This window comes from Centroberyx gerrardi, chromosome 18, assembly GCF_048128805.1.
Source record: "Centroberyx gerrardi isolate f3 chromosome 18, fCenGer3.hap1.cur.20231027, whole genome shotgun sequence".
Lineage (NCBI taxonomy): Eukaryota > Metazoa > Chordata > Actinopteri > Beryciformes > Berycidae > Centroberyx > Centroberyx gerrardi.
The window spans coordinates 14,468,219-14,480,831 of record NC_136014.1 but is presented as its reverse complement, the minus strand read 5'-3'; the positions used below and the strand labels follow the sequence as shown (position 1 = coordinate 14,480,831).

Genomic DNA, 12,613 nt, shown 5'->3' with positions numbered 1-12,613 from the left:
TGCCGCTTCTAAATTTACATACTAACAAAATCCACACAAATCAATATGATACAGTAATAGCTGCAATAACCACCCCTCCCCTCACACACATGCAAACACACACACTATCTCTCTCTCTCTCTCTCTCTCTCTCTCTCTCTCTCTCTCTCTCTCTCTCTCTCTCTCTTCTTTCTGTTCCCTACTTCTTCAAGTTCAGCTCAGTCACTCAGTGGTTCTAGATTTTGTGAGCCTGTGTTTGTGCCTGTGTGCATGCTCTATGTGTAGCATGAGAACAGCTACTTTAATTAATCCATTCACTCTGCATTCATGTTGTGATTAGAGTTGTCCTCTTGCACTCTGGCTTTGCTCTAGTTTTCACCCTACATTTCTGCTTTGGGACTGGGGGGGGGGGGATCTGCAGAAGGGAGGGAGTGGGGGAGAGTATTTGTGAGAAGGAGATGGAGGAGGAGTATTTTGGAGGGGGAAGAAGTCATTCCTCACCCCTTTATGGCTCCCTAATAGAGGTGACAGAGTGGATTTACTGATGAGTGCAGCCAGCCATCCATCGCGCCTTTTTGTTTCCCCCTTCTCCCCCTTCTCTGCTCTCGCTCCTCTCACTTTCATTTCCCCTCCTCCCTTTCCTACCGTTTCTGTATTCCCTCCTCTCTGCTACTATTTCATATACTCTTATTACCACACGCATGTATGCACCAACCTGAGAGCATGCACCTCTAAAATCATACACATAAACACATATACTGTATATAAATAATTATGTTATTACAGCCCCACACATTCCACCGCCGCTCCCTTATATTAGCCATATCTGTGTTTGTATGGAGGTCAGGCGGCTGTAGCTCTGCAGTGGGCATCCATCATGGCTCTGCCGCTGTAGGGCAGTTTCCTAGTTTCCCCAGCCTGTGAGCACCAACTGCTGCTCCGACAGAGCTTGGTTGTTTGCCGCAGCAGACGGCGCTGGCTGAAGCCATCTGTCTGGGGCTCACTTGCTAGACTAGTGGAGTCCTGCTCCACTGGAAGGGGAAGATATCCTCCTGTAATATTGAACGGGTCTGGGAGGGGTCTCCGAGACACGTGGAAGAGTGTGGAATAGCGATATATTGTCGAAAACTGTGGGTGCCTGTAGGTTTCAAGCAGTGAAAGGTTTCGCCCCGTGGAAATAAAAAAAAAAGTTAGTTTGCATCTTCATCTGCCTTCCTCCTTGCCTTCCTGCCTGTCTCAGGCCAATGTGAAGTAGATTAGGGGAACAGCCGTGGAATAATTCATTCCTCCCATCGATATCTGAGCTCTCACACCAATATTTACTCTCCACCCTCTAACCTGGCTCTTTTTAATGAGGCAAGAGAGCCAGGGAGTTAGGGAAAGACCGCAAAAAAGGCAGAAAATGAAAGAGGCGTGTAATAGGGATTCAGTTTCTTTGTTCGTTTTTGGGGAAGAAGATAGTCTCCTTCATCTCTGTCATCCCAGTGCTAAAATACCAATTTTAATGGATGAATTTATGCTGTAGTTTTGGTCAAAATCTCTACCTTCGCGTGTTGATATAAATCACATCTGCTACCCGGACAGCTCTTATGTATTTCGTGCTTTGATATAATTTATGGCCATGGTTAAAAACTGCAGAAGTGTGTGTGTTTTAGGCATTTAACTGCTCCAAAGCTTTAGATGATTTGTAGCCTACACTATCTCCTTGAGTTTTACAGCCACAGTACATATTTTTCTGTCTACAGACAAATAGATAACAAGAAGAAATGCATGAATCCTAGAATAATAGATAAAACACAGTTTCTGTTCTCCCAATGTTTCACTGTGTATGTGCATGCATCCATGTACCTGTGCGTGCGTGCGTGCGTGTGTGTGTGTGTGTGTGTGTGTGTGTGTGTGTGTGCACATGTGTCTCAGTCTTGTCAGCACTGACACACGAGGTTACAGAGTCATTCTTCACTTTGGTTTCTTTTCTTGTGTGTTCCCTATTTATCTTCCCCAGACATGTCACACTCAAGGAGACGGGAAGAAATAAAGCTTCACACCAACATGGCGTTTAGAAAATAAAAGTCCTCACTATTTACAACCGAGGCACGACCCAAACTCTCTTTTAGAAAGTTCTTGACTTGTTTATTGTTGGGCTTTTGTTTTTTGTTTTTTCCCCGTTCCCCTTATTATGCTCTGCTGTTTCCATTTCCCATATGTTGCTACCTCTCACCAGAGTTTGCTGCAGTTTATGACCATGTGTAGTTTGAGACAGTAAATGTCGTTGCTGATTTATCAAGCACCATTATGGGGGGAGGGGGGCGGGCGGGCCGCAGGGGGAACAGTTTATTTCTTGGCTTCTGGCTAGTCACTGGTTTTTGTTCTGATATGTACTCTATATTAGTGTATGTTTCTCCCGAAAAGTGAATTTTCTTCCCTCAATAAATTGCATATTTGTCACTCTTTCTCGCCCTGTCTGTCTGTCTGTCTGTCTGTCTCTCTCTCTTTCTCTCTCTCTCTCTCTCTCTCTCTCTCTCAGTCTGGATGAGAATGATGAATTGGTGTTGATTCCGTGGGATGAGCAGAGACACAGAGAAATGGACTGGTGTGAGGCGGAGGAGTGCAGGTAAACGGTTGACATCACCATCGGCATCAACACCCAGCATTGTGACACTGCACACTAAGCATTACAACACATAATAAAACTACTGAGGTCTCACGATTCCAAACCCTCCCCTTACCCACGATGCAAGTCTCTGAAGTATCATAGTATAGAAAATGTTCCAACTATTAAAATTCATGGTCCATACTGGACAGATGCTTGTGTTGGCATCATTATGTGAAACAAAAGATTCATCCCATTACCCAAATGTTAAAGAGAACCATAACAAAACAAACCAGTAAAAAAGCTAGTTATATTGCCAGTTTGTGCCATTTGTCTGCTTCTGCACAGAGGCCAACTCCAAATTACAGTTGTATTTAGCGAGCTCTTTTCAGTGATCTTTGGTGTGGAATCATGATACCACTTGCTATTGTAGGTATACTTGGTCTGGCATAGTACTGCAGGGTGACATTGCGGTATCGTGGCAACCTTATTATACAGTGGTTGGAGGTACAGCAACGCCAACATTGTTCAGGACTATGTTTACGGCATACCTTGCCAACCATGCTTTCTGTTTTTGCCATGTTATACCTCTCCCTTTTTTTCCCTACCTCTCTTCTTTCCAATTTTGCTTCCTTCCTTCCTTTCTCTCTTCTTTCCTTGTCTCCTTCCTGGCCCTGCTCCCTCTTTCCTTCTCTTCTCCCTCCTTGCTCTCTCTATCCCTATGTACTCCTCTGCTCCTTCAACCTCCCTGCTTACCTTCCCCCTATCCCCTATATCTACTGCTTCTACCCTTACCCCCTCCTTCAATACACACAATAAATACGCACAAATACACACTCCTTATCTCTCACCCCTCCTCACACCCCTCCTTTCTCCCTCAGAGCGGTGTTGGACCAGAACCTGTGTGACGATGACAGCTTCCTGTATGAGGAGGCTCCGGAGCTGCTGCGGTTCCGTACGGCCACGCCCGCCATCCAGCTGCTGACCGACTGGTACCAGAGCAGAGCCCAGGATATCGACTCCTGCTCCAGACAGGTAGGAAGGCTTTTACTGTCGCACACTGCCTGTTAGGCCTGGAAAATGAGCAGAGCTCGACTTCTGCTAGCACAGAGCAGAATAAAAGCATCAGACAGCTGGCTGCCATGGCGACAAAGAGGCTGTAGCAAAGAGCAAAGGGGCTGAGTGTTTTTAGCTCTCATTAGCTTCGGTAGCTTCGCAGTTGCAAAGAATTATGGGACATAGATCTCAGTTGCAAAGAACTACGGGACATTTTGCCTCCCTCTGAAGTTACCATGCCATATACAGAGGCCAGTTTGCAGGTCACATGGCAGCAATCAAAATCACCCCCTATACTGATAGGAACCCCACTGAATTATGTGGAGATTTTTTTCACACCGTTAAGGTTCCTGTGCTGCTCGATAGGAACTTAGGGCAGGACTGCAGCAGAAAGGAATTAATAGACAGTTGCCAAGGGGGAAGGGGATTTGGGGTGATTATCCAATCCAAGAATGCTCGATACTTGTCTTCTTGTGGAGAAAGTTCTTCCCAAGCTGTCTTGGAGAGAACGATCTTCTCATGAAAGTAAGCGCAGCGGCGCTTCCTTACAGTTTGAGACGGACTGTTTGCTTGACAAAAGATGTATTGATCATGTCCACGATGCACATGATCAATTAAGACGCGCAGCTGTTCATTTTCTCAGCTGTTTCATCCGGTTCTGTACTGTGGACTAAAGCACTGCTTGGACGTGTTGGGCCATTCTCGCAATGAATCTTCGCGATACCGTCCGATGCATCCTCGGCTGGCAACTAAACTTCCATGATCCTTTTGTTTTGGAATCATACTACAGCGGTTAGATATTACATATAAAAACGCATCACGAAGGACATGAGAATGCATATTGGTGAAGAGCCTGGGGCAGAAGAAGAGTTATGTGTGACACCTCAGAATGAGCTGGAATTCAGACTGCAAAGATGGCGTTGCCAACCTCTATCAGTCAAGGTCACTTTGATCCTATCTATGACAGAGTCATTATCATATTCGCCATATGGACTTCTAATGAAGAGTAACCAACGCTTCTGTCATCTGCGCTCTGTTGCTGTAGCTGTAAAATAGGACTTGTTTAGTGGAGTAATGGGATGTATCTGCTGGGGCTGCCCACTCTCTGCACCCACACTATCCACGCCATGGCTCTCTCCCCTATCTACCTCCTTCAGAGTGATGGATCAAGGTTGCCACAGCTCTCTCTTTGTCGTTTTGAAAGGACAAACTATGCTGCAGTCATATCTTTCCCTTTCATTTCTCCATTTCATCCCTTTCATTGGGTGGATGGAGGACGGTGGAGAAGAGATTTGGGGGTCCATTGCTCAATCTTTGAAGACTGCTGGGGAATCGTGCCTTTTATCATCCATTCGGTCGAGTGAGAGAGAGAGAGAGAGAGGGAGAGAGAGAGAGAGAGTGTGTGTGTGTGTGTGTGTTTAAAGGGAGTCTTTGTTCATCTCTAGGAATCACACCAGCACTCTCTTTCATTCTCTCCCTTGTTCCTCTTTAATTGGACCTCATCTCCTTTCGCTCGCTCACACGTTACTACAGAAGCCTCGTGGGACCATTCCTAACTCTCATGTCTCTTGCTTTTTCACACACTCTTTCTCTCTCTCTCTCTCACACATACGCACACAGACACGACAGAGGAACACTAGAGCAGCGCTGCTACCATTTGCTAAACAGTTTTCTTCTTCCTGCCTCTTTGCTTTTTCGTCTCATTTGTTCTCTCTCGTTTGTACCCTCCTCCCATCACTCAGCTGGCAGTGTTTATGCTTGGGAGAGCGTTTTAATGGGGGAAAATGGGGTTTGATTAAAAGGAACCACATCAGAGGAAACTAGAGTGTGCTAAACCACTTAGAGAGAGGGAGGAGAGAGTGAGGCTCTGAATAGGAAGATTGACAGGAAGACTCAGTGAGGGAGAAGGGTTTGAAAAGCGGAGAATGGAAGCACAACCAAAAGAAAGAGAAGAGGGAAGAGATGAATACCAGGCCAATGCAACAGGCCCAGTTAGAAAGGTTAGAGTGTATGACAAACTGAGAGAGAGGGGAGACAGGAGAGAAAGACAGACCGAACAGATGTCGAGGCAAAATAGCAAAGAAATCTCATGGAAAGAGCTGCTTTTGTGAAGGAAAATCATTGGTTACAAGGAGGTGAAAGGGTAGGAATAAAGGATATTAAAGACAAGTGTTTTCTTGAAACACTATTGGCAACAAAATCAGCACAAAATGAGAGGGTGGCTTTGGAAGGCAGACAGAGAGGAGCGGGAGGCAGAGAAAGAAGGCAAAGGGCCAGGCTGGGAGTTCAGATGGAGGACAAGCAGGGTGAATGTTACAGCATTCTCTCAGGGAAGGAAAGGAGGAGGAAGGAATATGCTCGGTAGAAGAGAAAATGTGAAAATGACGGTGGAGGTGGTGAGAGGATGGATTGAGATACGATGGGGAGGAAAGACAAAAGAAGGATCAAATTGAATCGCAAAATTAAACAGAAGACTCAGTGAAATCTGCTGGGATGGAGAGATGGAGACAGTGGAGAGAGAGAGAGGATACAACTTGTGTTACAGCTTTGAGAGTGATAAGGGGAGGGGCTGGAGAGAGGGGAGGGGAGGGAGACAAGGCTGTAATTAAAAAGCGTGAGATTTTAACATCCAAATTGTCTGTGGTTAGCTGGGGAATCTATCTCTGGAGAGTAGAAAAGAAAGAACAAGGGATGGATGGAGGGAAAGGGGAGAATCTTTACCCACAGCTAGATCAATAGACCTCTCTCTCTTGTTGTATCTAATTGCTCAGGCTCTGACTCAAGGTGATTTGGCTTTTCTCTCATTGAGTGCGTGCCTCGTGCTTGTGTTTGTGTTTGTGTGTGTGTGTACATTCAGAAATAAAGGCCTGCAATAATTTATTCAGCAGAAAGAGTTTTGAGTTAAGCTGAAGGTGACAAGGTGGCAGACCCAGCAGACGCCACAGGGACAGTCAGTGTGTTTGTGTGTGTCTGTGTGTGTGTGTGTGTGCGTGTGTGTGTGTGTGTGTGTCAAGTGTGTGCGCGTGCTCAATGCTGTGCTAACCGCTGTGCCAAAGGGCCATGCTTCTCTAAAAGGTGGAGGGGAAGCAATCATCACCACAGGCCCCGGCGGCATCTGCTATCGATTGGCTACCAATGTCCATCCACAGGTGTCTGGGCATCGATTGGCTGGGCGTGCTGCCTGCATATAGGTGGTCGGGTATTGATTGGTTGCTCTTCTGGATGGACTTTTATTGATCAACCTAGCAGGCGGCCCAAATATTCCCTGTCTCATCATCAGAGGGGTAATGAATGGATATTGGTAATGATTGACAGATATTATTTGCTGATTTTTGATTGGTTTGTTTATTGGTGTGTCCAGTCCAGTGACCTCGGCAACAATTTTTCAATGAAGCCTTGCAAATAAATGGCTTCCCAAAGCAGAGTAGGACTAACAACTAATTCTTAACAATTGAAAAAAGACACTGCTGGATACAGCCACACTTATTCATCTGCTGCATGCCCCGCTTTGACTGCTGTAACTGGGTTGTGACAAGGTGTAGATATACATTGCTTTTTTAGAAGGCACGCTCTCAGAGAAAGTTAGAAATTTGAATGGCATGATGGAAATTGTCCCATTGGGCAACCCATTTAGTGATTAGAACATAGACTACTTGCCCTGTGGAAAGGTCTCTCTCTTCATGCAAGACTTGGAGTGCGACTTGTTTTTTTTCCATAGGAAGTGAAGGTGGTGAGCGATGGGACACTGTGCTCAGCTAAAAATCACTGTGCAAGCAGATGAATACATGGTTGCTTGCCTAAAATACTTCCAAAATAAACCATGGACAACAAAAACCACTAACAACTTTTTTATTGCTGCTTTATTGGTTCTTTTTACTTTGGATAATGCTTGTTGCTTACAACCTCTCAACATATTATGCTAAAGAGTTAGCCCATGAGTGATTTTGGTGTTTATGTTGTCATCACTTAATGGGTTAGTTGACCAATAGGCCAATCTCCCAGAACTATGGGAGACTATGTGTATTCCTTTATTAAACCAGAATTTGGCAAAATATGCAGATGGTGGTTTGACTGTTGTTCAGTAATTTTGAATTATTAGCCCATTAGATGTTGCTAATTGGTTGTTTCATTGTTCTGCCATCAGACTGAGCAATTTCTTCATGTTGCATTTCTTTGCTTTGTCTCCTTCCTCATTGGCCTCTCTACCCGTCCATCAGGTGGACTGCGCCCTCTCATTGGTGCGTCTGGGGAAGGAGCGTGAGATCCCAGGACTGGAGGTCCTGTGTGATGACCTGGTCACCATGGAGACGCTGGTGTATGAGACGTCATGTGAACTGAGTCTGACACTTCGGGACCTGCAGCAGCTCAGCCACATCCACAAGCTCCGCCTGCTCATGAAGAACGTAAGTGACATGCCGCGCGCCTAAATCACCTTCCACCCATTTCCATTGGCCAGCTTCACTCCGTAATTTCTTTTGGAAGCAGTGATTGGTTTGAGATGGCTGTGTATTCTTTGGAAAATGTTCCAAGTCATATCATAAAATGAATGAAGAAGTTATGATTAAACTTATCAGATATTGTTGTCCTCAAATGTTGCTTTAAAGCCATAGAATGTGCAAATTGACCATGACAGTATGGCTGCTAGACTGAGTGCTGGTGTTTTGCAAAAATCTTGCAACTCCAAAGTCTTCTTGTTTTTGTTTTTCTTCTTTTTTTAACTTGAAAAAAAATGCTCTTAATTCCTGAAATTTCTGACTCAACTTAAATTTCTCATAATTCCTGCAATTTTTTACTTTACAAATTTTTCATCCAACAGCAGCAGTAGAGGAGTGATGTGACAGCTAGTCTGTACCAGGTACTACAGTTACAAGTCCCCTTGGAGTACAGAATATGAGCTGTCCTCTAAATTGTGGCTAATAACTGCCAGCTTTAGCCTGTGAGGACCACTGCCAATAGGATCTGCCATACAGGCAGGCAGCCAGCAAATGTTGTTGACTGCACTAACACATGCTGTTTGACTGCTACTCCCTTGGGCTCTGTGAGTGTGTGTGTGTGTCTCTCTGTGTGTGTCTGTCTGTGTCTGTGTGTGTCTGTGTATGAATGTTTACCAAACTCCTTCGTGATTAAGTCCCTACTTCGCCTGTGTCTGATGTCTTTGTTTGTCAGAGACACAGTACAGCAAAGCAAAATGTTTGTGCGTGGGTGTGTATGATTGCCTTAAGCAGCTATATCTTTTTTTTTGCATCTCATAATGAATGATTTATTATGTCTGGAATTGATAGAGGAATTGTTTCCTTGTATGGATGCTCTAATATCTGCAATATCCTGAGTGTGACTAGTGCCAGTGTGTCCGGTGCAAACCCCTTTATGCCTTTCTCGCTCCCCTAAAACATGCTCTTTTCACATCCACAACACAAGGAATGTCAGGGTGCAAAAAAGAAAATGAGAATTAACTTGCTAGCATTAGCAATTCAGTGAAACAACTGAGTATTCCTGGTGATAGCTAGATAGAAAGTAGTAGTGTAAAAGATTTTACATCACAATGATGGACTTAATTTATATAATGACTGGACACGCAGGATCAGGCAGTTGAAACTGTAATTGGCCAGTCACTATTTAGAATGTTTCTCGGCTGATTATGATTGGTAGCTGATCAATTGTGCACCCCTAAAAATAACTACTAGTACAAAGACTATCCTAGCCGCCATGTTGACTTTCCCAGTGTATTTAGAATTTCTGTGTCTGGCGATATCTCCCCTTCCCCCTCTCTATGTCTAGCAGGTTGACTACATGCTTTTCATACATATACTGTATAAATATCTTCCCCCTCCAGTTCAGCATGGATCACTACGTGAAGGGTGGTTGTTCACTTCTTGTCAAGTCAACTCTATTTATATGGCGCCTTAAACACAGAGCACGTTGTTACAAAGAGGTTCACAAGGTTAAACGAGAAGATCACATGAGAGGAAACACTCTAAACAGACAAAAAAGACAGAGCACATTTCAAATCAGTCACACTGAAAGGCCGTGGAGTAAAAGTGGGTCTTTAATCGATTTTTAAAAATGGCACTGGATTCTGCTCACCTAACACTTTAGGGAAGGTTCTTCCACAGTCGCGGTGCCTCAATCGCCCGTAAATAACTCCTGCCATTTTCAACCTGGACCCCATTTTCCCATCATTGTCCCTCATAGCTATTGATCCTGACCAAAATCTTGTCAATTGCTTCACTATTGAGCTACTTATGTCTTGCTTGCCAGGGTCCGCCGCTCTCCAACACAGTCCTATAGGGCCAATGGACACCTCAAAAGTCAACCTCAAAAGCAGGCAGAGCATGTCTTTTCCAACAAATTGATGCTTACTCTGTAATGAGACATGTACATACTTAATTTTCGTTTTATCAATATGTTGAAAAAGACATGCTGTGGTTATTTTGGGGTTGATTTTTACTTATAGGACTGTAAATAGATGGTCAGAACTTATCGATAAGATGGGAAATAGGGTCCAGGTCAAAAATGGCCACAGTAATGGTTTAAGTTTAAGTTTGGACCATGGAAAAGCCGAGAGCCCCTGATCACAGGACCTAAGGGACCTAGGGGTGTTTTAAGGGTGCATGTGTGTCTGTTAATGCCTTCCTACCTCCAGCCCATGGTGGAATGCTGCATGAAGGGTGGTTCCTCACTTCCTGTGTGTCTGTAAATGTCTTCCTACCTTCAGTCCAGCTCGGAGCGCTATGTGAAGGATGCCTTCCAGTGGATGGTGCCGTTCCTGCACCGCTGTGAGGGACAGGCGGGGGGCGCCGCCAAGGGTCTGCTCAGAGAGTACCTGGTCAGCCTGGCCCAGCAAGACCTCACCTTGGCCCTCATCGTCTTCCAGCACTCCAAACCTGATGTGAGGGACCGGGACACACACAAATACACACACACACACTCACACAAGCAGAAGTGCAGGGGGCGTCACACTTCGGTACACATAAATGGAGAGACGACAGAAAATAAAAACACTGACACACACACACACACACACACACACACACCTACACACACACACACACACACACACAGTTTATCTGTGGCTGTTTGTGCTGATGTCAGGGCCAGTGCCGTAGCACTGCACTATAAATGCTATATTTATGACCCCATAGGGCACCGCCAAGGACAGGTCTCCAGGCTATTAGAAAACATGTAACACACACACACACACACACACACACACAAGAAGGTAAATAGACAGAAAGCAATGGCAGCACCTAAATGCATACAAACAGACTACAGGGTCACTCATGCGTTGACACATACACATACCGATGTATACACACGCACAATCAATTTATCTTCTTACACTTATGGGACCGGAGATACTAGATGCCATTAAGTCACAGATGGAGACCACAATGACCATCTCCTCTCCTCTTCTCCCCCCTCCTCTCCCTTCCCTTCTCTCCTCCTAGTGCCAGCAGAAGATCATAGGGGACCCAGACCAGCTGATGGCGGTGGCTCTGGAGTGCATCTACAGCTGTGAGAGAGATGACCAGCTCAGCCTCTGTTATGACATCCTGGAGTGTCTGCCGCAGAGGGGCTATGGGTCAGACACACACACACACACACACACACACACACACACACACACACTCACAGAGAGAGAGAGAGAGAATCTCCAATCCTTTTTTTTATGTTTTGATTTATTTGGCAGTTTTAAAAACACATTAAGCAGGGAACAACATCATTGAGAATATCACAATAAAGCCAGGGACTCATGATGTGAAGATGGCAAGGCAGGCCACCGTCTTTTGTACTCATCCACAAGATTACTACCTCTCCACCTCTTTCCTTTCCTTCCTGCCTTCCCTCCTCTCTCCCAGGACCTATCAATAAACCTAACGACTACCTCTGTTTCTGCCTCCCTCCCATTGCTCCTCTCTTTTTTCCCCGCTCCTCTCTCTCTCCTGCATGCTTATCTCGTCCTCCTAGGAGCTATCAGTTAACCTAGGTACTGTCTCTACAGTATTTTCAACTCCCTCCAATCCTGTAGCCCCCCCCCCCCCCCCCCTCTCTTCTGTTACGCCTTTCACCTCTATATATATATAATTTTTTTAAGCAGGCAAGTAGGTCTGTCCTATAGGTCCCTCATGAGATTGTGTGGGCATACAGTGCATTTGACGGAGAGTGAGAGCACTTGGAGTTGGAGTGATAATGAGTGACAGATACAGCAAGAGGGAGAGAGAGAGAGAAAGCTTGGAAAAACGGACCGGTGGAGTTTCAGAATAGCTTAAGTGTATTGTAATGAGTTCTTTTTGAATGAGCTATCCTTCCTGTGTGCACCCTAATTAGAAAATTGAGGTACGAATATAAGGAGTGAGTCAAATTACGTCTTTTCGATGGACTGCAAAAGAGCAGGCACTCAGACTTTTCTTGGCAAAGACATGTTGTTGGACTTGATAGACAAATTGAAAAAAAAAATGTATTTCCCTCCTGTTCTGCAGTGCAATCTCTACAGTCAAATGAACATCAAAAGTGATATAAAAAAACATAAATCCAAGAAGGTTAAAAGGAAAATGAGTTGCAGGACTACCCCCTGGTCAGGTGTAGTGCTGCATGTTGGGCACAGGCGGAGTTTGAGCGAGTGTCCTGCTTGTTTACCTTGGAGAGAGAACGAGCTCCTGGGAGACAAATGAGGACGAGGAGGTAGAGACAGAGCAGAGGTGGACACGAGGTAAAATGTTTTAAGCGATTGGACCAATTCAAGTGAGCAAGCTCGAATTATCTCACTTTTACACACTCAAACGTGACACTCTCTCTTGCAGTAGGCGATACAGCCATACATACATCTCCTCAAGCCACGGTGGAACTCATCACTCTATCAAACAGGATGGATGAATGAATTAAATAAGCAGCACTAAAAAAAATATATTCTTTTAATTGTGTGAAGTTCCCCATTCATGAAATTTGAAAGGCTATTAACTAAACTAAACAGGGTGTTATAAAATACTT

General features: G+C 44.9%; 1 protein-coding gene across 1 annotated transcript in view; it reads left to right on the top strand.

Annotated features, from left to right (window-relative positions):
• nbas (NBAS subunit of NRZ tethering complex) overlaps positions 1–12,613 on the top strand; it is a 140,243-nt gene that overhangs the window by 33,792 nt on the left and 93,838 nt on the right. Inside the window, exons 22-26 of the mRNA XM_078289855.1 lie at positions 2,504–2,590; positions 3,451–3,604; positions 7,843–8,028; positions 10,341–10,514; positions 11,074–11,207. Coding sequence (XP_078145981.1) covers positions 2,504–2,590; positions 3,451–3,604; positions 7,843–8,028; positions 10,341–10,514; positions 11,074–11,207 — 735 coding nt within the window. The remainder of the gene's footprint in view (positions 1–2,503; positions 2,591–3,450; positions 3,605–7,842; positions 8,029–10,340; positions 10,515–11,073; positions 11,208–12,613) is intronic.